The sequence below is a fragment of the Sceloporus occidentalis genome, unplaced genomic scaffold (genome assembly GCF_023333645.1).
Source record: "Sceloporus occidentalis isolate IW3139 unplaced genomic scaffold, rSceOcc1.0.p SCAF_5, whole genome shotgun sequence".
Classification (NCBI taxonomy): Eukaryota; Metazoa; Chordata; class Lepidosauria; order Squamata; family Phrynosomatidae; genus Sceloporus; species Sceloporus occidentalis.
Genome location: NW_028316985.1, coordinates 130993125 through 131020383, shown reverse-complemented (window position 1 = coordinate 131020383; position 27259 = coordinate 130993125). Strand labels below are relative to the sequence as shown.

Here is a 27259-nt window from a genome sequence, read left to right as displayed (position 1 = left end):
TTGTTTTTGGAAATGGCGGTCAGGGGAAAGAGCCGCTTGCTTTCCAAGTGACGGAACCTCCTTCTTAACTTTTTTTGAGGGGAAAGCGAAGGGTAAAAGGTGGCGAATCTGCGGGTGGGGAGGGAAAGGACAGGACGGTTCGTTTTGCTTTGGCAGTGCTTTAACTCTTTTTGTGGCTCAATCGCTATGGAATTCTGGGAGTTGGAGTTTGTTGTGGGGCCCTGCCTCCCTTCTTAACCAGCATAACAAGACAGCTGGCTAACTCTGAGTCTCGTCGGCTCAAATCTCGCGCGAGAGAGTAAGGCCTTGAGAGGGGGGCGAGATCTCCAGGAGCGAAACTCCCTCCCCCGCTCCCTCTGCAAATCTCGCGAGAACAGGGCAGACATCGCGAGAGGGATTTGATTGCCAGGCGCGGCGGAGGGCGCGCGGAGGCAGTTGCAGCTGTTGCTTGAGGTGCCTTGACTCAGAGCCCCGGCCTTTTGGTATGTAAAGGACGGCCGCTGGGGAGCAGAGTTCGAATCCTGGCTTGGCTGATATGGAACTGGGCAAGAAGTCACACTCTCTCAGCCTCAGGGGAAGAAGGCCCTGGCCAAGCTCCTCTGCACAATCTTGCCAAGGAAACCCCAGCATAGGTCCGCTTTAGGGTCGCCTTTCCACTCCCTGGATCTGGAAGCACCACATTACCATGCACGGCTCATATCCAAAACTGGAGTAAAAATAAAGGAGGACAGGACACGAACCCTCATGCGGAAATGTTTTTATTATTGTTTATTATTTGATTATTATTATTATCATCACCATCATTAAATAAAATGAAAATTAAATTGTTAAATATAATTAAATTATTATTTGATTATCATCATCATCAAATAAAATTAAAATTAAATTATTAAATAAAATAAAATAATTATTATTATTGTTATTAAATAAAAATTAAATTATTAAATTAAATTATTATTTTATCATTAATAATATTATTAAATAAAAGTATAATCAAATAATAATCAAATAAAAAGAACATGCTCCCAATAGAATTATAAAGATAGCATGAAAAACGTGTTTTCCTTACTAATTCTAATTAAAATTAAAATTAAATTATAAAATAAAATATCATAATCATCATTATTATATTATATTAATTTATTATTATTATTATTAAATAAAAGCAAAATAAAATAATTAAATAGAAAAACCACCCCCATAGAATTGTAAAGATAGCAAGAAAAACAGGTTTGCATTACTGATTCTAATTAGACTGAAGCTGGGGGCCTTGTCAGAGACGAAAGCTAAAAAGACGCTCTTATAATAATAAATGTTTATTTATATGCCGCCTTTCCCGCAGGATCGAGGCAGCTTACAACATCAGATAAAAACACATTTAAAATATAACATATACTTAAAATGCATTCCTTTAAGTCCCTCCTTAAATATCAATTAAAAATTAAAAGACTTAAAGACTAAAATGAAATTAAAATTAAATAACCGGCCATCCAGCCAGTCAGAGGCAAAGGGATGGGCAGTTTGGGTGTTACAGTGCTGCTGTTCCACTTTTAACTGCTTTGGCAGCCTCCTGTTGCATTCTGGGATTTGTAGTTCAGGGAGGGCTAAGGGCTCCCTGGTTGAGAATTCTAAATGCCCCTCCTTAAACTGCAAATCCCAGGATGCATCAGGAGCCAGCCAGAGCAGTTAAAGTGGAATAACAGTGTTATAAGAGCATAGCACAGTAATGTAGACAAGATTTGAGATGGGAAACCCTGCAGGAACTCAGCTTTCCCTGATCAATTAAGTTTTATGTGCCTTCAAGTCATTTCCGACTTATGGCAAACCTAAGGCGAACGTATTGTGGGGTTTTCTTGGCAAGATTTGTCCAGAGGAGGTATGCCATGTTCTTCCCCTGAGGCTGAGAGAGTGTGACTTGCCCACAGTCACCCAGTGGGTTTCATGGCTGAACTGGGAATTGAACCCTTGTCTCCCCGTGTCCTAGTCCAATGCTCAAACCATTAAGCCATGATCATATTCAGTCTTGCACATATGAGTATGATTTTAACAGGTTAAGGCCCCATACACACAGGCCAAAATAAAGCTGTTTTGGATCACTTTGCTGTTTCAATGATGCATGTGTACTAAGAGTCCGGAAGCCACGCCAAAGCCAAGATCCAGTCCTAAGGACTAGAGCACAGCTTTGGCACAGCTTCCGGACTCTTAGGACACATGCGTCATTGAAACAGCACACCTCCAAAGTGACCCAAAGCAGCTTTATTTTGGTCTGTCTGTATGGGGCCTAACTTAGCTGTTGCAATAATTCCACCCCAAATGGAATATGAGTCTCCTTTTCTCCTGAACATGTGTAGGCTGTTTAGAAGCTTTTAGATCAAGTTCAGCAAACTTGGGGCCCAAACAGACAGGCCAAAATAAAGCTGCTTCGGGTCACTTGAGGCATGCTGTTTTAAATGACACACGCATCTTAAGAGGCCAGAAGCTGCGTCAAAGCTGCACTCTGGTCCTTAGGACTGGAGCGCAGCTTTGGCATCATTTCTGGCCTCTTAGGATGCATGCATCATTTAAACAGTATACCTCTAAAATGACCTGAAGCAGCTTTATTTTGGTCTGTCTGTTTGGGCCCTAAGATTCTCTGTTTTTTTACATTTATATGAGCATGTGTACAGCAAGGAAGCACACAGACTTGCAAAAATCCATAAAACTTTAATCCTATTAATGTGTATGAAGCTAGAGGTGCACTTTTGTTGTTTTTGTTTTTGTTCTTGTGTGCCTTTGGGTCGTTTCCAGCTTAAGGGAACCCTATCATGGGGTTTTCTTCACAAGATTTGTTCAGAGGCAATTTGCATTCACTAAGGAAGTAGATATAGATCCAAAACACACTGCAGAAATAATCCAGTGTGAGACTGCTTTAACTGCCCTGGCTCAATGGTAGGGAATTCTGGGAAATATGGTTCTGTGAGACCATATTAGCTCTTTGGTCTTTATATATCTTTTTTATTGTGTGCGAAAGTTTTCCCCTACCCCCATATCCTCTAGGATCTTAAACAACATCATCAGGGGCTAGCCTGAAGACTGAGTGCCCTCCCTCCATAACTGTCATCTTTCGGCCGTTGAGGGAGAGAACAGGCTGGCCCAGCGTCATCAGGGGCTAGCCTGAAGACTGAGTGCCCTCCCTCCATAACTGTCATCTTTCGGCCGTTGAGGGAGAGAACAGGCTGGCCCAGCGTCATCAGGGGCTAGCCTGAAGACTGAGTGCCCTCCCTCCATAACTGTCATCTTTCGGCCGTTGAGGGAGAGAACAGGCTGGCCCAGCGTCATCAGGGGCTAGCCTGAAGACTGAGTGCCCTCCCTCCATAACTGTCATCTTTCGGCCGTTGAGGGAGAGAACAGGCTGGCCCAGCGTCATCAGGGGCTAGCCTGAAGACTGAGTGCCCTCCCTCCATAACTGTCATCTTTCGGCCGTTGAGGGAGAGAACAGGCTGGCCCAACGTCATCAGGGGCTAGCCTGAAGACTGAGTGCCCTCCCTCCACAACTGTCACCTTTTGGCCGTTGAGGGAGAGAACAGGCTGGCCCAACGTCATCAGGGGCTAGCCTGAAAACTGAGTGCCCTCCTTCCATAACGTCATCTTTCGGCCGTTGAGGGAGAGAACAGGCTGGCCCAACGTCATCAGGGGCTAGCCTGAAGATACAGTGTATCTTAATTGTAGATTTTTCTTGTACTGTTTTATAATTTTCTTGTACACCGCTATGATCTATTTGGAATAGTGGTTTATAAATAAAACATATTATTATTATTATTATTATTATTATTAACATTTCCCAGATCACTGAATCAAATGCTTTTTGAAGAAAAGTTTGTTTAATATTGTCGTGTCTAGTTAACGATTTCCCTTCTTTATAAATCTTTGTAATTTGATTTCTCTTCTTTTCTTTCAATCTAAACTCCAACCATCTCCCTACTTTAGTGGCATGTTCAAAGTGGTCTAACTGGGCTTCTTTCATTTTGTCCTTTATTTCATGAATTAACTCCGAATCTAGTTGTTTTTGTAAAAACTTAATTTTTGTCTTAATTTCCTTTCTCTTTAATTTTTTCTTTAATTGTCCAATGGCTCGGCCATAGTAATTTCATGTTCTTTTCCTTAAGCTCCTCTCTTGTTTTGATTGTATGTTTTGCCTTCTTCATTCGTATATACACTCATCCCTCCATATTTGCGGCTTTGATATTTGTGGATTTGATTATTCACAGATTTGATTAATATGTTCTCTCTAGGAATATCTAGGTCCTCCTCCAGTGCAACTCTGTGGTCAGCTTTAACTAAAAGCTGCACTGAAGGATCTAGAGATTCCTAGAGAGAATATTCTACTAGGCCTTTATAGCTCCTCCAGTGCCATTCTATGGTCATTGTCTGTTGGACGTTGATCACAGAGTTGCACTGGAGGACCTAGAGATTCCTAGAGAGGTGTCCTCTCAGGTAAAAACATGGTGTTTTTGTTATTTGCGGTTTTTCCATATTTAAGGGGGTCTTGTGCCCCTAACCCTTGCAAATAGGGAGGGACAAGTGTACTGTTATGCAGTTTGATGATCAAGGGCATCACAGCTTCAGTTCTGCTTATGGAGGTCCAAAACACTCTGCAGCAATAACCCAGTTTGAGACCGGTTTGACTGCCCTGACTTGGTGCTAGGGAATCCCTGGGAATGGTAGTTTACCATGGCCCCAGAGCAAACTGACGCTGGAGGCTCGATGTTTCACAAAACAATAGTTCCCAGTATTCCTTAGCATTAAGCCAGGACAGTTAAAGTGTTCTCCAACAGGATTAAATCTGCAGTGTGTTTTGAACTGGACTGGGGGAAAGCAAGGCGAGCTCAAGTGTTGCAATGGGACCTGGGCTTGGAGGGTCGAAGCATAGGGACTTTTTCATTCACAGGGATGATAGGTGATGCACCCACTCCCTTCTGGGTTCGTCTCACATTAGCTGAGTGTGGATGGCTGCAGTTCTCAATCATGTTCCGTCAAAGTCTATCTTATAAAACGCTAACACAAATAATACAAAGAAAGAATGAATAGCAGTGATCTCACTGATAAATGTGATAGCCACAGCTAATTCAAAAGTGGCCACTCTGGGCTATTGGCCAGGATACACTTATTTTATTTTTGCACTGATGGGTAGAAATAATTGGCTCCCCTGCAAAAAAGCTACATTTCCCGGATTTCCATAACATTTAATTCTGTTTTAATGTACTATTTTTGTTATGTTTTTAATTGTATTGTGTTTTTTTTAATGTTGCAAGCCTCCCTGAGTTCCAGTCTTTGGGGAGGAGGGAGGGATATAAATAAATAATAATGATAATGATAATTAAGGTTATTGTAAGCATGCAGGTGTAGCTGTGTTGGCCATTTAACAAATGCCAACAAAATCCATCAGTGATCCGTTTATGGGCCAAGCTTTCAAAGCTCCACTGGAACTGTAGTTTTGTGAGACACTGAGCTTTCTCTATCAGAGAGAGAGAGCTCTGGTTTCCCTGATAAACTACACTTCCCAGGATTCCCTAGCATTGTGCCAAGACAGTTAAAGGATTCTCTAACTGCCTCTCTTCTTAACCAGCAGAACAAGAGAGATGACTGAATCTCGTTGGTTCAAATCTCGCGAGAGAGAGTAAGGGCGAGATCTCCAGGAGTGAACCCCCTCCCCCGCTCCCTCTGCAAATCTCGCGAGAACAGGGCAGACACCGCGAGAAGAATTTGATTGCCAAGTGCTGCGGACAGCCCGCGGAGGCAGTTGTTGCTGTTGCTTGAGGTGCGTTGACAACACTCAGAGCCTTGGCCTTACATTACCATACACTGCTCATATCGTTTCCAGCTTATGGCAACCCTAAGGGAACCCTATCATGGGGTTTTCTTCACAAGATTTGTTCAGAGGCAATTTGCCATGGCCTTCCACTGAGGCTGAGAGTGTGACTTACCCAGGGCCGAGCTGGGAATTGAGTCGTAGTCCAGAACCCAAACTACAATGCCATGCTGGCTCTTCATGATTTGCTCCAGAAATGTAAAAGCAAAGAAAATGATTAAAACTTCAAGGAAATAAGGGTACATCTACACTGTGCAAATAATGCAGTTTGACATCACTTTGACTGCCATGGCTCCATGGTACTGAATTCGTAATTTTGTGAGGCACCAGCACTGTTTGGCAAAGAAGGTTAAAACACCTTGTAGAACTACAAATCTCAGGATTCAATAGGATGGAGCTATTATATGTTATGTGGGCGGCAGTTTGACATACTGTATCACCATCTTTGGGAGCCCTGAGAATTGTAGTTTTACATGGTCTTTAGCCATCTCAATCAAAGTGCTGGTGCTCTCAAAAAACTGCTAATCCCAAGATTTTGTAGGATGGAGCCATGTAAGAGTGATGTCAAGCTTCATTATCTCTACAGAGTAGATGTACCTGTAATCTTTGAGATGCTACAGAACTCTGTTGGAACTGCAACGAACATACCTACCCCTTTAGATGGTGCTAATATTTTCTTGGCAGTAACACCTACTGAGACAAAAAAGGAGTACTGGTAACTGTGCCGATGAATTTGGCCTTTCCAGCTTTATCCTAGCTAGTTCTATCAGAAATAACTCCTACTGAGTTCTGGGGTATTTGCTTCTGTAGAGTTGGAGCCTGGACTTTACAAAGCTTAAATATAATGTTTGTAAGACTCACTTTTTTTGTTCTTGTTCATTAAACCTTAAAACCAGGTTTAATGTGAACTATGCCTCTCCAAAATGCAATGCAGAAAGCAGAAAGATGTCATCTTAGAATTATTGCAGTCCTGTACCTGCCTACTCAAAGCCCCAATGAACTGGTTAGAGCTTACTGTTAGGTAAGCAGGTATGTAATTATTGAGTTAGTCAGATTTTCTTTAAACCAGTTCTTTAATTTTAATTTAATTTTATCTGGAACATATATCTCACCTTTAAAATACAACATTTTTGTGTTTTAGCTGCACTGATCACTTTGTCATTGAAGGAATTATAACATGGCTACAGGAGACCTGAAAGGAAATCTACGTAAAATAGAGCAAGGACTTCGTCATTTAAATTATCCCAGAGATGTGAATTATACTGGGTAAGTGGAAGTATGTGACTGTATTAAAAATCAATATTTTTTTCCAGACAATGTTATTTTGATGGGAACTGTGTCTGCAGTTCCCATAGGTGGCCCTAGCCAGTGCTCTTTGCCACTAGTATCGTTCTTGGCTTGGAAGTGAACACTAGTAGAAATTTCTTCTACAAAGATAGGCCACTTTGGAGAGTCCAGGATTCATTTTCTGTAGACCCCCAAATCCAGCATAGGCTGTACCAGCTCTTCCTAATATTAGTAAGTAAGTAAAGTTTCTGCTAATACATGCCGAGTATGCTTAGTTTGAGAGGAGAATTGCACTCTGGGGCATGGGTCTTTCCTCTTATCCCCCTCGTGCCCAAATGAGGGGAGATAGATGCAGCCTGCAGACTCACAAAGTGATTCCTGGCACTGCTTTGCTAAACTGTTAGGTATCCCTAGTTATTGCAAGGCTAGTAACAAGCAGCTCAAGCTCTTATCCTTGTTAACAACTGCTATCTTTATGATATTTAAAAAGTAAACTGTCACCTACAAACTGTCATTTTTGGCTTCATAGAACATTTGTCTGTAGTCAAATACTAACTGGCTAAGTGACTGTCCATTGACACACACTGTATTTCATTCATACTTGAGATTACAAATTTCTGTCATGCAGATTGTTTATGTATATGCAGTTATTTAAAAATCAATTGGAAGGCACATGTGCATTTTCAAATAGTTAAAAAGAATTAATATAAGCAATAAATTAAAACACTGGGATATGACTATTATTTGGTATACATAATCTAGATAAAATACTATCTTAAAGGTTAAACATTAATGAATCTATATACTTGATCAGCCTGTATATTGAATTTTTATCTGAACCTGGGAAAGAAATCTGTCTTCATTTGGAAAAGGTCTGAGAAAACATAGACCTGCTGCTATTTCATGGGCCTAAAACCAACATTGCCCTGGCACAGCAACACCTAGCAAAAAAATTAGGAAAAGAAGGACTAGACAATGTTACTATTGGGTGGATTTGTAATAGGTTGACCGACCAAACCCAAAGGGTGATCACTGATGGCTCTTTTTAATCCTGGAGAGCAGTGATTATTTGGATGCCACAATGTTCTGTCTTGGGCCTAGTGCTCTTCAACATCTTTATCAATGACTTGGATGAAAGAATAGAAGGCATGTTTATCAAATATGCAGATTGAAACGAATCAGGAGGAGTAGCTAATACCCCAGAGGACAAGATCAGAATTCAAAATGACCTCAACAGATAAGAAAGTTGGCCCCAAACTAGCAAAATGAATTTCCTCAGGAAGAAATCTAAGATACTATATTAGGCAGTAAAAATGAAATAGGATGGATGACACCTGGCTTTGACAACAGTACATGCAAAAGAAATCTAGGAGTCTTAGTAGTCCGCTAGTTGAACATGAGTCAATAGTGTGATGTGGCAGCTTAATAAAGCCAATACGATTCTAGGCTGCAGCAATAGGAGTATGTGACTAGATTAGTGGAAGTAATAGTACCACCCCATTATGCTTTGGTTATAACTCAACTGGAATACTGTGTCTTCAAGGATGTTGACAAACTGGAACATGTACAGAGGAGTGTGAACAAAGTGGTGAAAGGTCTGGAGACCATGCCTTATGAGGAATGGCTTAGGGAACTGGGTATGTTTAGCTCAGGGAAAGAGAAGGTTAAGAAGTGGCATGGTAGTCATTTTTAAATATTTGAAAGGATGTCATATTGGGGATGGAGCATGTTTGTTTTCTGGTCCTTCAGAGACTAGGGGGTGAAGCATACTTGTAGCTTGGAGTGGCCTCTGGCCACTCCAGCCTCAGTCAGCCCCTAATCAGCTTGAGACTGTGGCAAGCCTTCGTTGGCCTCTGATCAGTGCGAGAAAGCAGGCCACCACCACAGTTCCAAATGGCTACCAGTAAAGAGCAGACTTTCTCAGCTCTTTATGTCAGTGGTCCGAGTACACCTTAAGTGGCTTCTGGCCGCTCCGGGGGCATGTGTGATCTGCATGTCCCGCCCCCAAAGCGTCCAGAAGCCACTTTATTTGGCCCATCTGCTTTAGGCCTAGGACATGGAGCTATGATTCAAGCTACAAGAAGAGATTCCACCTAAACATTAGAAAGAATTTCCTGATGGTAAGAGCTGTTCCACAGTGGAATACCCTTGCCTTGGAGTGTTGTGGAGTCTCCTTCTGTGGAACTTTTTAAACAGAGGCTGGATGGCCAACTCTTCAGCGTGCTTTGGTGCTGTATTGCTATATAGCAGAAGGTTGGGCTAGTTGGCCTTTGTGGTCTCTTTGAACTTTATGATTCTGTGATGAAAATTGTTTGTTTCCCCTCTCCTCCATGAGGACTTGGCTCCAGAGGGTTTTGTAGTGCTCCTGGGGAAGTATTTAGGTGCACAGAGAAGTGCAGTGGATAGGAGATTCCCACCCTGATTCCATTGACAGAGCAGTTCTTTCAGTAAATGTACTTCATTTATGTTAAGTTTGTATTTTTCAAAGAGAGGAAATAGCCATTATTGATAGGAAAGATCTCTCACAAAGATGGTTATAATTAAGAAAACAGTAAAACTTGAGCATTCCTTAAATTTAAATGTCGCATTTTTACTGAATGCAGTGATAGTCTGTCATTAAGACTGTGTTTCTTGGGGGGAAAAAAGAAAACAGATGCACTTCTACTATGAAGGGATTTAAAATTCTTTAATTTTTTTATAATTTACTACATAGATTTTTCTACCATTACAGGCTGGCAAAGGGTGATCCATCTGTGTTTTTGCCCATCATCAGTTATTGTTTTACATCTTTTTCAACACACATTACTGAACTTCTGGTGGAATCTGATGTAGAACTTACAGCAAAGAATGACTTGCGCTTTATAGAAGCTGTTTATAAGGTATGTGTGGTTCAGGATGCTAATGGGACACTACTATTTCTGTTTTTCATAGTGATGAAAAAAGTCTTGTGGTAGCTTGAAAACACTTATGGAGCAGTCTTCTTATAGAATTTATCATATCATATTCTCTTCTAGACAACACCTTAGTTGACCATATATGTTAAGTGGATGAAGTGAAGTGCATATGTCTAAATACACATGGGTTGAGAGGTCCAAAAGTTTGGGCTGATCTTGATGGTTAACCTAAGGGTTGTGGTCTCTTTCAGGTATCTTAACAATACTGTAACCAACTAGTGAAATGTGGGCTAGACAATGTAACTGCTACATGGATTTGTAATTGGTTGACTGGCCAAACCCAAAGGGTGCTCAGCGAAGGCTCTTTTTCAGCCTGGAAAGAAGTGACCAGTGGGGTCCCACAGGGCTCTGTCCTGGGCCCAGTGCTGTTCAACATCTCTGAACATCTGTTTAACATCAATGACTTGGATGACAGAATTAGGGGTATACTTATCAAATTTGCAGATGACACCAAATTAGGAGGAGTAGCTAATACCCCAGAGGACAGGCTCAAACTTCAGAATGACCTTAATAGATTAGAAAGCTGGGCCAAAGCTAACAAAATGAAATTAAACACAGAGAATTGTAAAGTACTGCACTTAGGGCAGAAAAATGAAATGAACAGATGTAGGATGGGTGACACCTGGCTGAAGGAGACTGCATGTGAAAAGGATCTGGGAGTTCAAGTAGACCACAAATTGAACATTAGTCAACAGTGTGATGCGGCAGCTAAGAAGGCCAATGCGATTTTAGGCTGCATTAATAAAAGTATAGTGTCTAGATCAAGGGAAGTAATAGTGCCACTCTATTGTGCTCTGATCAGCCCCCCCCCCCCCCCCGGGAATACTGTGTCCAGTTCTGGGCACCACAATTCAAAAAGGACATTGAGAAACTAAAACGTGTCCAAAGGAGGGCAACCAAAATGGTGAAGGGTCTGGAAACCATGGCCTATGAGGAACACCTTTGGGAGCTGGGGATGTTTAGCCTGGAGAAGAGAAGGTCAAGAGGTGATACGGTAGGCCTGTTTAAATATTTGAAGGGATGTCATATTGATCAGGGAGCAAGCTTGTTTTCTGCTGCTCCAGAGACTAGGACCCGGAGTAATGGATGCAAGCTCCAGGAAAAGAGATTCCACCTCAACATTAGGAGGAACTTCCTGACAGTAAGGGCGGTTCGACAGTGGAACAAACTCCCTTGGAGTGTAGTGGAGTCTCCTTCCTTGGAGGTCTTTAAACAGAGGCTGGATGGCCATCTGTCGGGGATGCTTTGATTTTGATTTCCTGCATGACAGGTGGTTGGACTGGATGGCCCTTGCGGTCTCTTCCAATTCTATGATACCACCTCCCAGTTCCACAAATTAGGTTAATTGGTGCTTGCCACATTAGCAGAGCCCTGTAAATAGCTAGGTAACTGAATAACTTTTTTTAGACTCTGAAGAAATACTTCTCACCATTGCTGAGAAATTTTAGCTGTTCTTTATAGATCCAAGGTTGGAAGGAATGTCAGAATTCTTTATTTTATTTTATTTCTTACCCCTCAAAAAAGGCAGAAAACAATAACAAATACAAACAAAAACAGGCTAAAATACAAATCCTTAAAAACCAACTTTAAAGACTCAAGGTCACATGTAATGTAAAAAGAGCAACATTACATAAAAACAGGGATGGACTCAGAACAAAGAGGTACCTTTTTTGCATCAGTTCTATCATCGAAAGGGAATCATATTACAAAGGAAGACCCACTTCTCCAGTGTTATTGAGCTAAGATATAAGTGGGGACCATCATTCTTCAAAAAGCAGAGGAAGATTCCACCAGCGCCACCTTCTAGATTGATCAGTGAACTTTTCCATAACCCAAAAATTCCAAAATTGAGACCACCAATTAATCATATTGACCTTTCCTGTTTTCCAAGCCTTGGCAATTTCAATCCTGGCCGATGCCAATAAAAATGCAATAATATCTTTATTGTGTAATGTCTTGTTTTCATTAGTAAACACTGAAACCAATAAAAGTTCTGTAGAGGGGACAGTTTTTTGATCAGTGATTTCTAAAGCTAAGTTAACTACAGAATGCCAAAATGCAAATATACTTGGACAATCATACCACATGTGCAGGAAGGTATGTCTATTACTACACCCTCTCCAATAGCACGAGGTGGGGTTCTTAGTAATGCGTGCAAGATTTGTTGTGTGGTACCATCTATGTACAACTTTAAGAATAGTTTCTTTCAGGGCTATAGAATTAGATTTATATGGGGGAGTGTTCCAGATTTTAAGCCACTCTGAATATGTCATTTGAACTGTCTCCCACCTCACTTTATGAATCACCCCAAAATCTCCCACTTAACAACATAAATAGCCCTGCACTGCAAGATTATCTGTTATATTTTTCAATTACTCATTGTATTTCTGCCTGTATGTGCCTTCAAGTCACCTGTTGACATATGGTGACCCCATGAATTCCATAGAATTTTCTTATGGAAGGAATACACAGATGTGGTTTTGCCAATTCCTTCCAGGTACTAACTGTAGCCAACCCTGCTTAAGGTCAGATGGGATCTGGTGCCTGTAGGTTATTTAGGCTGCTCACAATTCCTCTACATGGCAATAGAACAAAACAAAAAGCCTGATATATCAATGATAAAATCAACTAGTAAGCCCCAGTGATACAAACCAATCTGCCATGGCGACATTGGTATAAATAGAGAAATTGTTGTTGTGTGCCTTCAAGTGATTTCTGACTTCAAGTGACCCTAAGGTGAAACTATCACAGCGTTTTCTTGGCAAGTTTCTTCAGAGGGGGTTCGCCATTGAGGCTATGAAGTTATACAGTTCTTTTCCAATCCTGCCCTCCCCTTTGTTTATTTTAACAAAAGTGAAATTTTAGGCACAGTTTGTTCAGTAAAGTTTTTTGTTTTCTTTTTTTAAAAAACAGATTTTAATTGATAACTATGCAATGGTGTGAGCTCTTGAATCAGATATTCTGGAATAAAAAGTGCCTTCAATGAAACAACTGTTGATTCAGAATAAAAATGATGGGAATATAAGAAATGTTTCTTAATGGTAGCATGGTAGATTTAATATACAATTATAGTGACTGTAAAAGCTAACTCCCTTTTCTTTGTCCCTTGCAGCTTCTCCGTGATCAATTTCAATATAAGCCAGTCTTATCAAAACAGCAGTTCCTCCATTGTGGCTTTGCAGAGAGAAAAATACAGATTGTTTGTGATATTATTAGTTTGGTCTATAAAAGAGATAAAGAATTAAGCAGTGTGAATAAGGTAATGAGATTATTGATTTTCTTTGTTCTATATAATTAAGTTATAAAAATGCAGTTAGAATTATGTAGCACCGTGCTATAATTTCATGTAGAACTTGGATTTTTATGTAAGTTTCCAGTACCCAGACAAATTTATTTCCTTTCATGTCTCTGTAGCCCCAAAATCTGCCCTAGAAGGTCCTCAAAGTCTTTGGAGCAAAGGGGGCGGAAACAAATGGGGGTGGGGAGATAGACATAGTTGAGTACAATTTTATGGGTTTCTCTTTCACGTTGTGATTCATTTATAGTGTTCACTGTGAGATCATATACATCTCATGCTTAGAGATTAAACATTCCAAGAAAACATGAACTTATAAGGTGCTGGCTGAGGGGGGGGGGTAGTCATCACTCCCCCCCTCTGGTTTCTCACCCTTGGGAAAAATCAAACTTATAGAAAGTGGATGAGGACAGGGGACTGAAATCATGCAATTCTTATTTTAAGCTCCTTTTCCCCATCTAAAATCACCTGATACTTTAGGGGCTCAGTTTATATATAATTTTGTTCTGAAAACTGTTACATTCAAATATGTTAAATTTAAAATTTGGTATATATTATTCAAATGATAATCATAAACTTAATGATTGGTTTTGAGCATGTGTAAATTTGGTTTAAATTGGTACTACATACTTTTGAACTCTAAAAGTAAACATTTTATTTTTTGCCAAGTTGAAAGCAGAAGAAATTGTCAAAGATATAATAAAATCAGGGAGGTTATTTCATTTTCTGAAAATACAGTAGTTTCCTTCAGAATGACAAGCAGACAGAATAATAGCTGATTGACTGGATGTTAATTTTGCCTCGTTAAAATTTGCCTAATAAGCATCTTTTTGAGCTATGACTAGCAATAGATTTTGCAATTTCTTTTTCTCCATTTTTATCATCATGAACATCTAAAAATGAAGGTTTGCCTGATTGAGGCTAGTTTCTGTACTCTTTCATATCTATTTATTTCTTGATTTTATGAGACTGTTTTAAAAACATGCCATTGTCTTCTACATGTTGCAAAAGAAAGGGAAATATGAAGCAGATGAGAAGCAAAAAGAACTGGCGGACATGTTATGAATACCATGTTGCAGTTGCTTGGCAGAATCTCGTATTGCTACACACCTGAAAATGTTCTGTATTTTTGCATCATTTGAAAGTTCCTTTCCAACCTCAAATCACTAGGGACATGGGGAAAATGTCTGTTTAGCAATATATGGACACCTTGACTTAAACATTTTATCAGTTTGCTTTTTTTCACCTCAGGGTTAGAAAGTGTATGGGAAAGGATTCAGAACTCTAGATTTTAAAGAAAACATTCCTTACCAAGTTTCACTAATGTGAATGGCACTTCTGTATGTTTTTAGATGAAATCCCAAGCAAGAAAGAGAACCTGTTCTATTAAACCCCAACCAAAAGCAGACTGTTCTAATCATCTTGATTCTGCACCTATATGTACTATGGATTTTCAGCAGGTAGGAATGCTTGGTAGTATATTAGATGAGGCACTGAGGTATAGTAGATAAACTTGCTATAATTTAAATAACATCAAAATGACTTCTTGTAAATCACTGAGTTTTTACAGAGTTTGTGATTTAATGTACAAAAACATGTTTGTTGAATCTTTCAATCTATTTTTTTTTTTTATTATTAAATCTAAAATTTAACATCAGGAAAAACAGCAGAGGAAGTGGCAATAATGAAGAACAGGGAAGGGCTATGCAGTTGTTTCAGTTACATATATCCAGACTTCATTATATAAGACTTAAAATGAGTGCTTGGTGAGTTGTATATTACTTTAAAGTCATTGATGAGAACCTAAACATAAAAGTATCTAGGGCCAATTAGAGATTTATAATTAGCTAATTTTAAGTGTGTCAGTAAACCACATTAAAACCATGCAACCATGTATATGTTGTAAAGCAACATTTTTAGGTTCCTAGGCCACTGACCAGCTTAATTTTTTTTTATTGTACTCACCTGCTCTCAGCAGCAGTAGCTTCTGGACTAAGTAAGATGTCATGGTTAGCTAGGTGTGAAACTCAGTTTTGGGTCTGGTTAGTTTTTATTTCTAGATAAGGGCTTTTGCTACACCCCATACTAGATCAAGGGAGTGTTACACCTTGATCAACAGGTCTTTTAAGGAATCGTTCATCCTGTCAAACCTGTGAGTGATGGAATAGGAAAGGGATATCTTCACTGAGCTACCTCTTTCTATGCAGACCTATTTCAAGCAACTGGGGAAGATGTCTTGTCTCTTCCTGTAAATTTGTAATGCAAGTAATTGTGTGTGGATTACTGTTCAGTTCTTGCCTAATAGCTACTGGTTGGATCCAGTGATTTCCACCTGGTGCTCCTGGTCAGTCAGAAGGCAGATCAGGGAATAGGGATCCATCCTGTGTTAGATGGGGTCACACTCCCCCTGAACACACAGGTTCTCAGTTTGGGGCTACTCCTGGACTCAGCTTTGAACCTAGAGTCCCAGGTCTCTGCAGTGACCAGGAGTGCTTTTGCAAATTTAAAATGTGTGCACCAACTGTGCCTGGTCCTTGAGATGCCAGATCTGGCCACAGTGGTACATGCCTTGGTTATATCCCATCCAGACTACTGTAACGTGCTCTATTTGGGGCTGCCTTTGAGAGTGTTTGAAAACTTCAGCTGGTTCAAAGAACTGCAGCCAGGCTATAAAGGGGGCAGGTTATAGAGATCACACAATGCCCCTGTTGAAACAGCTCCACAGGTTGTCAGTTTGTTTCCGGGCATAATTCAAATTGCTGGTTATGACCTATAAAGCCTTATATGGCCCAGGTTCAGGCTATTTGGCAGACCATATCTCCCTATATGAGCTGGCCTGGGCCCTGAAATTCTCAGGGGAGGCCTTTTTCTCCATCCCACCCATCACATGCATGGTTGGTGGGGATGTGTGAGAGGGCCTTTTCTAGACTGTGAAACTGCCTTCCCAGGGAGACCAGAATGGCTCCTTCCTTGATGGCCTTCCTCCGACAGGCGAAGACCTTCCTCTTCAGACAGGCATTCAAAACAGAAAGCTTTTAAAGAATGGGCTACAGTGTTCTATTGTTTAATGTGTTTTAAACATTTTTATCTTTTTAAACTATTAGATATTTTAACATGTAGTTTGCTGTAATTATTGCAGCAATTTAATTTTGTTTTAATGTATTATTTTTGTATGCTTTTAATTCTACTGTTTTTTAATGTTGTAAGCCATCCTGAGTCCCAGTCTTGGGAGATGGGCGGGGTATAAATATAATAACAATAATAATAAAAATAAAAATAGTTTCATCTGTTCAAACTAACTACACAATTCAAGCCTTTCCTGGATTAGTTAGGTGTATTCCACAGGTGTTATAAATCAGTGAGTGCTTTGCTATTTTTTGTTTGTTTGTTTGTTCCAACACACTTTGCTCTTACTTTTTGTTAGGATATTTCACTTATAAAGAAACCTGGATCAGCACATTCTAGAAGTTTAATTAGCTCGTGTATCTCTAAAGAAATAGTCAGGGATGTATTGGAGGAAAATAAGACTGAAGCTGTCTGTGTGGCTGATGGTTTGGATACCATTGCCGATAGATTGAACACTATGTATGAACAGGTACGGCTACTTTTAAGTTGCTTTCATATTACTTTCTTAATTAAAATGAGATTGAATAATAGTATCTTTTTTTAGTTTAACCTAAGGAGGACACTTGATTGTGTTCAGATGAGCAAAACATTTCTGCATGAACATACAGTCTACATGTTGTAGTTAGTAAAGTTAGTTTGTCAATTTCCCATGAATGCAGTTCCTCTCAAGTTTCATTCCTTTGAAGAGAGAACATTTTCTAGGGTTGTAAGTGGTGTTATACAAAGTTTTAAATATGGCTCTTGCAGATGAGGTTGGAAGAATATTGGAACAATAAACTATACAGGTCAAAGCAAAAGGGGACAAGCCCTATAGATTGATTTTGTTACTTACAAACTTTGGCCAGGATAACATACAAATTTAAAGAGCAAAATGCAAAGCTATAATATAAGTTCTTTGTTAGCATTGACAAGCTACTGAAAAGGAAGATTTGTATGCTAGTGGCTCTTCGTATACATGGGGAATCTGTTCCAGACCCCCCCTTCCCCCGGGATACAAAAATAGTAGGACCTCAAGTCTCTCTGTCCCTAATGGCTGTGCAATATAGATGCACAAATCCACTGATGGCAAGCCTGCAGATGATGAGGACCCACTGCATTTTAGACTATAGATCCCATAGTCCCTTACCATAGAACTGGCTGGCTAGGACTTCTGGATATTGAAGTGCAAAGTATAGATTGTAAAATGTTCCCCACACCTGATCTGTGATTCATGCTGAATCAAAATTAAGGCTTGTCCCTTAGATTTGAGGTTCTTTCTCCATCTTTTTGTCTTGTCTTTTCAAGCTAACTGCATAATTCAATTCTTTTGTGGAACAGTTAGGCATATTTCACAGGTGGTTTAAATAAGGGAGGGATTTATTTATTGTTCCAACATATTTTGTTCTAATTTTTTTATTAGTGTGTTTCACTTGGAAAGAAAGCTGGAGTAGAATGTTCAAGAAGTCTAATTAGTGCATGTATCACTGGAGATATTGATAGTGAAGTATTGGACAAAGAGGAAAACGAAGCCACCTGTGTGGCATATGGTTTGGACAGTGATACTGATAGGTTGGACAGTGTATGCGAACAGGTAAGGTAACTTTTAAGTTTCTTCATTATTTTTCTTTTGAAATTAGATTGAAAAATAGTATCGTTTTTGTTCAATAGAGGAGAATATTCAACTGTGTTCAGATGAACAGAACATTTGTGCATGAATATACAGTATATGTGTTGTTTGAACAATATACAGTCTGTCAAGTTCCCATGAATGCAGTTCCACTCAAGTTTAATTCCTTCTGAAGAGAGGAGGAAGGAGACAGTCTTTGCTATTTCCTTCTTCCTCTATGGTTACTCTATCATGGTTGAGTGTGGCATTACTACAGTGTGGCCAAGGAAATGGGAAGAGGCAAATATTGCTTCCACCCTCTCGAGTCCCTTCAAGACATTATAGCCAATGCTTACCTATTTTTTTTTAAAAAAAATTATCTGCATAGACAACATAAGACATCAGGTATTCAAGTCCTTTTAGAATTCCATTCTGTTAATCTTAGAAAGGGCTTGACAGTAGCCTAAAGTACACACTAATTTGATAACTGAGGAGACGACTGATGCTATTTTCAGGACCAAAACTTCATTAATCAGGTTTTTATCCAAGAGGTTTGACAAATTTCTGACAGAGTCGTAATAATTACAATCAGCAAAAAATGATTTTATATGTTCAGTGTCCTTTGAACTTATAAAAGGGGAACATATAGAGGGGAAATGGCCAAGAATTTTATAACCCCTCCACGCCATCACCATTCACTTATCCTTATTATGTTTTTACTACTATGGTTTTAAATTAGATTATGAACAACAGCCAGCATTTATAGTTTCTAACCTTGGTGTGCAAAATGCTCCATTTCAATCCTTCCCACTTACAGTTGTAGCATGCTTCACATCTTCAATATTTTAAAGATAAGAATTCCACTTGCTCCATTTACTCCTTTTGTTTTGATTTCACTTGTAGTTATAAACCCTCTTTCAACTTAATCAGCATAATCATAAGAAGGAAAAGGATGGGCATTAGAACTGAAGATAAAGAAAAGAGAAATGTAGGCGTGAGAGTGAGTGAATGTGGCATAGTGGTTGGAGTGTTGGACTGCTACTCTGGAGACCATGGTTTGATTCTCAGCTCGCACATGAAAACCTGGGTGTTCTTGGGCAAGACACACATTCTCAACCTCAGAGGAAGGCAGTTGCAAACCTCCTCTGAACAAGAAAATTGCCATAAGTTTTTTAAAAAAGATGACTTAAAAGCACAACATCAAAGCAGTAAGGTTAAACATATCTGGCTACATTACTATCATCTTCATTCTAGTCTTGCTTTTAACATGAATATCTTTGTTTTCATGTTGATTTAAAGACTTTAATCTATTTCATAAACGAAGCAAGCAAGGAAGGCAACTCTAAGGATTTTAAAATTTATTTTACTTTCCACCACTTTTTAAAGTCAGTTCTTGGTCTCACCAGCCTGTGGCCCTTCATATGTTTTACACTACAACTGCAATAACTCATTACCATAGGGCCTGCTGGCTGGAAACAGAAGCTTAAAGTGGGTTGGAAGAAGGGGGGTGCAGATGTTCCTGATGATAGACTTGTAGAAGTGTGGCTGATGCTGAATCAAAATTGGGTGTGTCCCTTAGGTCTCAGGTTCTTTGTTTATGTAATTGTCTTATCTTTTCAAACTAATTGCACAACTGAAGTTTTTTTATGGATCAGTTAGGTGTAATCCATAAAACGGGGGGGGGGGGGGGGGTAAATCAATGAAAGGTTTGCTATTGTGATTTTGTGCCAACATATTTTGCTCTTACTTTTCATTAGGGTGTTACACTTACGAAAAAACCTGAAATAAAACATTCTAGAAGTTTAATTAGTGCATGTATCCCTGGAGATATAGTCAAAGAAGTATTGGAGGAAGAGAAAAATGAAGCCATCTGTTTGGGTTATTGTTTGGACAGTGGCACTGATAAGGTGAACAGTATATGTGAACAGGCAAGACTGCTTTAAAGTTTCATATTATTTTTATGTTCAAATGAGATGGAAAAATAGTGTGTTTTTTTGTTGTTTAACAGAGGAAGGCATTATGTTGCAATATAGATGTTTTGTTTTTTTACAGTATATAGTCTATAACATTCAGTGAGTGAACTTCCCCATTCAGGATTCATTCTTTCTGAAGAAAGGAAGGAAGAGGATTATTATTGTTATTATTATTTGGCCATTTTCTTCTTCCTTTATGAACCTGAGAAGTTGTTCTACCAGGTTGAGTGTGGCATACCATAATATAGTGTATGGAAATTGGAACAGGAAAAATTGCCCTTGCCTGCTCCAGGCTAAATAATGTGCCCTTACCCTGATCCCAGTCCTGTTGAAATACATGATGCTTCTCTCCTGATGTGAAAATATTTCTTTTTGATACCTAAAAACTTTAAGCTGATTTTAAACACACTCTAGTTTATTCTGCTCTTTTGGAGAAGAACTGGGTTTTAAAAATGTGGTTTGACCCTTAAATTGGGATCATGGTGGAATCGGCTGGTTGAGGTGGGACTAGTTAGTTTGTGGTCACTAAGGTCAGGTGGTCACTTAGGTCACCTCATTTTTCCTGACACAGAAGGGTAGATGCCTTGTTTGTACTGGCATTTGGAAAAGCCAGTGGTGCCCTATTTATTTATTTAGGATTTGTTGTTTGTAATAATAATAATAATAATAATTTTATTTATATACCGCCTTTCCAAAAAGATCAAAGTGGTTTACGAACATTTGCATGTTGGCATGTCATTTCCGTCTTCTCTTTGGGTTTCACTTTATGGAAACATGGGTGGGCAATCTATTTGATTAACCAAATATGAACATGTATTGTGGGAATTTAAAAAAAACGAAACCAAAGAAATCCGTAGCTGCTGTGGTCTTCTATGGCCACACATAAATTGATACAGCAAACACATGGGCACAGTAGAAACACCCTCTTGTACCAATGTGGCAACGTAACAGGGATTCTGTGTGGTTTTCCAAATTGATTTCAGTTTGAATTAAAACAGGTGTGTGAGGCAGTAAAGGGGTCTAACCAGGGCAAGAATACTATGCAGAGGAGCAGATACACAGGCCTTGTGCATATTTGGGCCTAGTCCCTTCTGTGAACAGAAAAGCCCTTCATTTTGAGCAGACATGTTTAAATTTGACAGTGCTTTGACGGGCAATACATTTCCATAATATCAGTTCATCCCATGGCTAAGAGTGAATTGGAATTCAAGTTCAAATGCATTGCCCTGTCAGTTGGATCAGACTGAGTCCTGTAAAGTTAAAAGATGCTACCAAAAGCTAATTTTTAGAAAATATTTTTCTGAACAGTTCCAAAGCATAAGTGACTAGCAGGGAACAAAGCATAAGCAACTAGCAGGGAACATCATCATATAAAGGAGGTCCTATATCATGTCCTCTAGATGTAGATTTCTCAAGTGTAGATGATAGTGCCAGTGAACAGATTTCCAAGGATTGGGGTCAATAACGTTGCCTCACTGTGTAGCTGTGGCATTGCATAGAGACCTCTTCATACAAGTAACGCATTAAGAGCTTGAAAATCTTAAAAGCTTGGATGAATGACACAATCCTTACTTGCAGGACACAAAGGAAAAGAATGAAATGGAAAAACTAATGAGCAGAATTGCTGAACTGGAGGAAAAGCTTAATAAACTAAACTGGATGGAAGACAAATTTCAGGCTCTAGAAGAGAAACTGCAAGGAAAAATTATTGTAGATGAGAAAGACTGGGAAAATCTACTGAGCCGAGTCTTGCTTCTTGAAACCCAAATGTTACTTCATTCCAAAAATGTATGTTTTGCTATTAGCATCACTTTTCAGTAATGCCTTTATCCTATTGTTTATCCCAACTAGAGTAAAGTAATTGACTCATTTAGATTTACTTACATGTTGACTCATGTTGCAACTGATTGACTAGTTCTCTAGTTGGAACTAATTACTAGTATTCCAGTATAGAGGTGTAAAAAGATTGCTTTGTTGTTTGAAGCTGATATATGGATGCATAACTTTCTTCATACTGTAATTAGTAATTTCAAATATCATATAGTCAGCCCTCCATAATCACGGATGCTTTATCCATGAATTCAAGCATCCACTGTTTGAAAATATTTTAAAAATATATAAATTTCAAAAACCAAACCTCAATTTTGCCATTTTATATAAGGGACACCATTTTATTATGCCATTGTATTTAATGGGACTTGAACATCCACGGATTTTGCTATCCACACAGGGTCCTGGAACCAAACCTCAGCGGATGACGAGGGTCCACTGTACTTAATTTTTTTCCATACAAAATCATGAATTTCTTGCCAATCATTGCAGACTGTTGCAAAGTCACTAGTTAATCTAATTTGTCCACAATTTGAGATTGTTTGTTATAAGAAGCAACAGATTATAGTTTATTTCTTGTTAGAATTTGTGGAATTACTTTAGGTAGTGGTCATATATCTTTACCTTTTTATTGTTAAGTTATAGTATTCTGCTCAGGCTTATATTTTTGTATTCATGACCCTTTGTCATTTGTATTGGCTGTAGTTATTATTTTCAATACATTTTGCAATTACATTCTATACCATCTATTATTGTTCGTGTATTTCTGAATGTCTTTTTTGGTTGGTGCATATTTAATCCACATCTTCCACCATACCGATGCCAGCTAGAAGACAAAGAAGACATCTTTAAAAAAGAAGTTTTTGTGAAATAGAAGTGCCCCTCAGACTGTTGATGAAGTGACTGGAAAATAGCTCATTGTCTTTGTTTTTGGATAGGGGAAGGTTGTTTTGCAAGTACATACAGCCAATAGGTTTTCAGTTTACCTTCTCTTGTTTGAAACTGTGACTGGTTATACTGGTTGCTTTTATCATAAGCACTTGGACAATACAAGAAATCGTTCTCTTGCGCTTAGTAACTACTGCTTTTTTGTACATTTGTTTCTCTTTCATTTGGGGGGGAGGGTATTATATTTTTTCATTCTTCATTTATGTTCAACATTTCCCCGAAAACCAGGACTCAGAGTGGCTTCCAATAATTTCAAGAAATCTAGTGGATGCTTGACATGTTAGCTATGGCCCCATACAGACAGGCCAAAATAAAGCTGCTTCGGGTCATTTTGGAGATATGCTGTTTAAATTATGCATGTGTCCTAAGAGGCCAGAAGCTGCACCAGTCTTTAGGACGGGAGCATGGCTTTAGTGTGGCTTCCGGACTCTTAGGACACATGCATCATTTAAACAGCCTACCTCCAAAGTGACCCGAAGCAGCTTTATTTTGGCCTGTCTGTATGGGGCCCTTATATCTTAACCAAACCGCACTACACTGTTATAGTGCTGCTATTCCACTTTGATTGCTCTGGCTGCCTCCTGTTGCATTCTGGGATTTGCAGTTTAGGGAAAGGCATGTAGAATTCATAGCCAGAGGACTCTTAGGCCTCACTGAAATACAAACTCCAGCATGTAACAGGAGACAGACAGACAGAGCAGGAAAAGTGGAATAGCAGCACTATAACAGTGTAGTGTGGTAATCTAATAAGTAATATACCATTATGTTAAAACACAAATGTATTATTATAAAGGAATATTAGTTCTTTGACAACAGTTAATTCTTGAAAACAATGGAGTTAGTCCTGAGAAGTAATAATGGAAGAAATACTAGCTGTGTTAGCCTGCTATGAATTGTGCTAGAGATAGCAGAAAAACATTGTGCCTGGAGAATGCACAACACCTTCTTCTGTGGCTCTGAATTATCATTGTGTGTATATGTGTGTGAATCTTGGGTTAAGACAAAAAAGTTTTTTTCTTGATATGGAACATGCCTTCTACTAGCAGGAATACATCTTTGGATCCCAACTCTTGAATTTTATTTTGTGTATTTTGGTTATGAAATATAAACAATGAGGCCAAACTTCAGTGGTATTCTTAGACGTGACTGAAAGCAGGACTTTCTTTCTCTTTCCCTTATGCATTAGCCCTTCATGGTGTCAAAAACATACACCAGAGGATGTTTCAGTCCTCCAGAAATTATTTTTAAGGAACAGGGGAAGTTGCAAGATGGAGAGTAAATTGCTAATTCTGGCGGAAGCAAGGGAATCATAGCAGATGTACACTCTTGGATCCTGACTAAAATAAGCATAGTGAGCAACAAAAAGCATAGTCAGCATAGCATAACAAATAGCATAGTGAGCAACAAATATACAGTATTTTAATGTATCAAATAATTTGGCTTAGTCCAAATAACATAAAGGTAAAGGTTTGCCCCTTGACAAGGTTGTCTAGTCGTGTCTGACTGTAGGGGTAGTGCTCATCTCTGTTACTAAGCCAAAGAGCCAATGTTGTCAAAGACAACTCTGTAATCATGTGGCCAGTATGACTGCACAGAATGCTATTACCTACCTACCGTATTTATCTATTTGCACTTTTGAATGCTTTCAAACTTCTAGGTTGGCAGAAGCTGAGACTAGTGATGGGAGCCCACTCTGTCACGTGGCACCTGAGCCTTGAACAATTGAATTTCAATCGTCAGACTCGGCATCTTAACTGTTGAGCTACCATGCCCCCTCCAAATAACATAGTTTGATGTTTAAATTCTAATCATAGATTGCCTAGTTTTGGATGCTGCCACAACCTATAGTTATATTGGGGAGGGGATTGGCACATTGAAATCGTTACATTAAAGGTAATATCTGAAAAAAGCCATTTTTTATTTTGGAATATGTTGTTAATGTGTTGCAGGAGTGTACTCTGGCATAGGCCATTTGCTGAAAGAATACACTCTTATAAATGGCAAAATATCTTATAATTTCAGGTTGATTTATCTACAGACTTGAATAACTTGGGGGAAGAAAATATGTCTGCCCATGATGTGTCTCCAGTTTCTCCTGGTGAGTATTCAGTGCACCTTCTCACAGTCTACTTTTAATACAGTGATGAAATGTTGTCTTTTTAATTATGTTGTGTTCAACTTATCTAAACAAGTAAAACTTTACTTATTCTACACTACAGGATGGCCACTTCTGTGATTACTGCCTTATCACTGTGTGTTACTCTCACTTTGACCAGTCTCATCTAGTTATACATAACTGTTAGGGAGATAGGTCTGCTGGCTAATTCTTTAGCTGTTTAGGTTTTGTAAATGCTGTTTTCAAAAAAGAATGTAATAGTGGATTGGCAAAATTAAGCTCATGAAGTTAAAGAAAATTCCTTTTCACTACTTGGTTACTGCTAACAAAGAGCTTGTTTTATAGCTTTGTGCCTTACTCTTTAAATATATATAATATCCAAGCCAAAATTAATCTACACATTTTGTCATTCTACTCTGACCTGTGTTGTTTATCATTCTAATAATATTTTTCCAACCTTATCTGCAAGAGACATATTTAAAACCTAGTGTCACATCACTTAACAGCCCCAGAAAAAGTAGAACACGTTACCACATCTTCTTCCATTATCTCTGAAGCATATTAACTGAGCGTAGCTCATTCCCAGTCTGTAAGGGAGAATTGATTTAATCATCTGTAATGTTACAGCTGTTGTTTGTTTGTCCTGAGATCCACTAGTAAGAATGATCTTTTGCATAATGTGATGTTTTTTTCTATAGATCAAAATTTACTGTTGTATTCTTTATGGGGATTTTTCAGCTTTGGGCTCTTTTTTTGCCTAAAACCGTTTAGGATACGTTCAAGCTCTTTCTAAGATAGATTTCAAAAGGGCTTGAACATCTGATTCTGTTTCTGTTGTCTGCACAGATAATTTTAAAGATTTTCTCAAAATTAACTGGGTAAACATTGACTGCAATTTCTTAGAAAAGAATGTATATGTGAAGTCATTAATAATGGCATCTGCATCAGACTGCATTGATACTAATTATGATAATGTGAATGACATTTCTGGATAGGATTAATGGATTGTTTTTATAGTACAGTTGTGATGCATGTTTCTAAAACGTTGGCTCTGAGACAAATATCTTTGAGATTTGCTAGTTCTTTTCTTTAAATGTCTTTTGTCAATACATATTATAAATCAAGCAGTTTGATTGCTGACCTGATGTGAGAGAGCAAAAAGGCAAAGTTGATCTTTTAAATGAATACTTCACAGATAGAGAGAAGGAGGACCTGCCAGAAAGCTATCACCAGTCATCTGGATACAGTTCACAGTTATCTACTGAACCATCTCCCAGAGCCACAGTCATTAATAACCATGGTCTGTCAGAGGTTTCAAAAGTAAGTAAAAATGGGTGAATGCTTGTAGATTTGCTTTTGCAGAGGTTTAGAGTAAAAGATGTTGTTTTTCACAGATGGTGGGGGAAAACAAAACTTTCCCGCCAAAGTGCTTCTGGTAAAATAAGTGGTCACATAAGTTTGTTTATGCCTGTGTGTGCATTTAAACTTTGAAAAACATCGGCTTTGAAGAAGACATGTAACCTGTTGTCTTTAAATTACAGGATACAACAAGACAACGAATGGAAAGAATAAGCAAAATGTAAGTATGGAGGGCAGGGTGAAACAGGTCAAATTTATTTCTCAGCAGGGAATTGTTTTGCTTTAAAACATGTATAGAAAGTACATGTGTTTTCCAAACCTCAAAGGTCTTTGCATCAGGTGTGGCATTTCCTTTAGACTGTACAGGATAATAAATCCAGCAACAGTTCTGTGTTTATCGGATGAGTCAATATTTTTATTTCCAAAATGCAACATTGGTAGAGTTTACTGGTAGCTCTTGGAGATTAGAGTGCTAATTTTATTTATCTGATCTTAGATTTTCCTTGCAGTGCCTTAAAGAAGGAAATAAACCTTTTTTCTAGAGTTTTTAATCTTTGATAAAAAAAATACTGTACAGTTTTTTTTTAAATCATCATGTTTTAATCCAAAACAGCTTCTTAATGTGATGTTCAAAATGTTAATGATGAAACTTGGAAAAGTAAGACTGTGTTTGACCTATTTTTAATGTAATCATATTTCTGTTCTGTCTCTTCAGCCTTATTATATCTTCCATAAAAATAAGGAAAATCATTTTGCTGCTTATTTAATGTCACTTTTATGTGAGAATCCAATTTGGTTTAGCCTATTTAACCTATTTGTATAATATCTTTAGCATTGAAGAAACCTCAGAGCTGTTGAAGACCTCAAGTAACACCTCTTAAGAGTATTCTGATCTACATCCATATATCTGAAAGCAATTAAATGTGTCTGTAAAATAA

At 38.6% G+C, this 27259-nt stretch overlaps 1 protein-coding gene across 3 annotated transcripts; it reads left to right on the top strand.

Moving 5' to 3' along the window:
• Positions 1-158: 158 nt before the first annotated feature.
• CEP44 (centrosomal protein 44) lies at positions 159-27259 on the top strand. Of its 3 annotated transcripts, XM_089525458.1 has the most exons (15): positions 163-482; positions 5609-5797; positions 6745-6877; positions 6990-7114; positions 9867-10014; positions 13202-13348; positions 14737-14844; positions 16809-16979; positions 17910-18080; positions 19853-20023; positions 21647-21856; positions 24869-24944; positions 26158-26282; positions 26504-26541; positions 27154-27259. In XM_089525458.1, the coding sequence occupies exons 4-15, from the start codon at positions 7026-7028 to the stop codon at positions 27200-27202; spliced, it is 1503 nt and encodes a 500-aa protein (XP_089381584.1). In that variant the 5' UTR covers positions 163-482; positions 5609-5797; positions 6745-6877; positions 6990-7025; the 3' UTR covers positions 27203-27259. The 3 variants fall into 3 exon arrangements, 2 of the variants coding, with proteins under 2 accessions (XP_089381585.1, XP_089381584.1); XM_089525459.1 differs by lacking the exon at positions 19853-20023 and having other exon boundaries at positions 161-482; XR_016281311.1 differs by lacking the exons at positions 26158-26282; positions 26504-26541; positions 27154-27259 and adding an exon at positions 24033-24197 and having other exon boundaries at positions 159-482.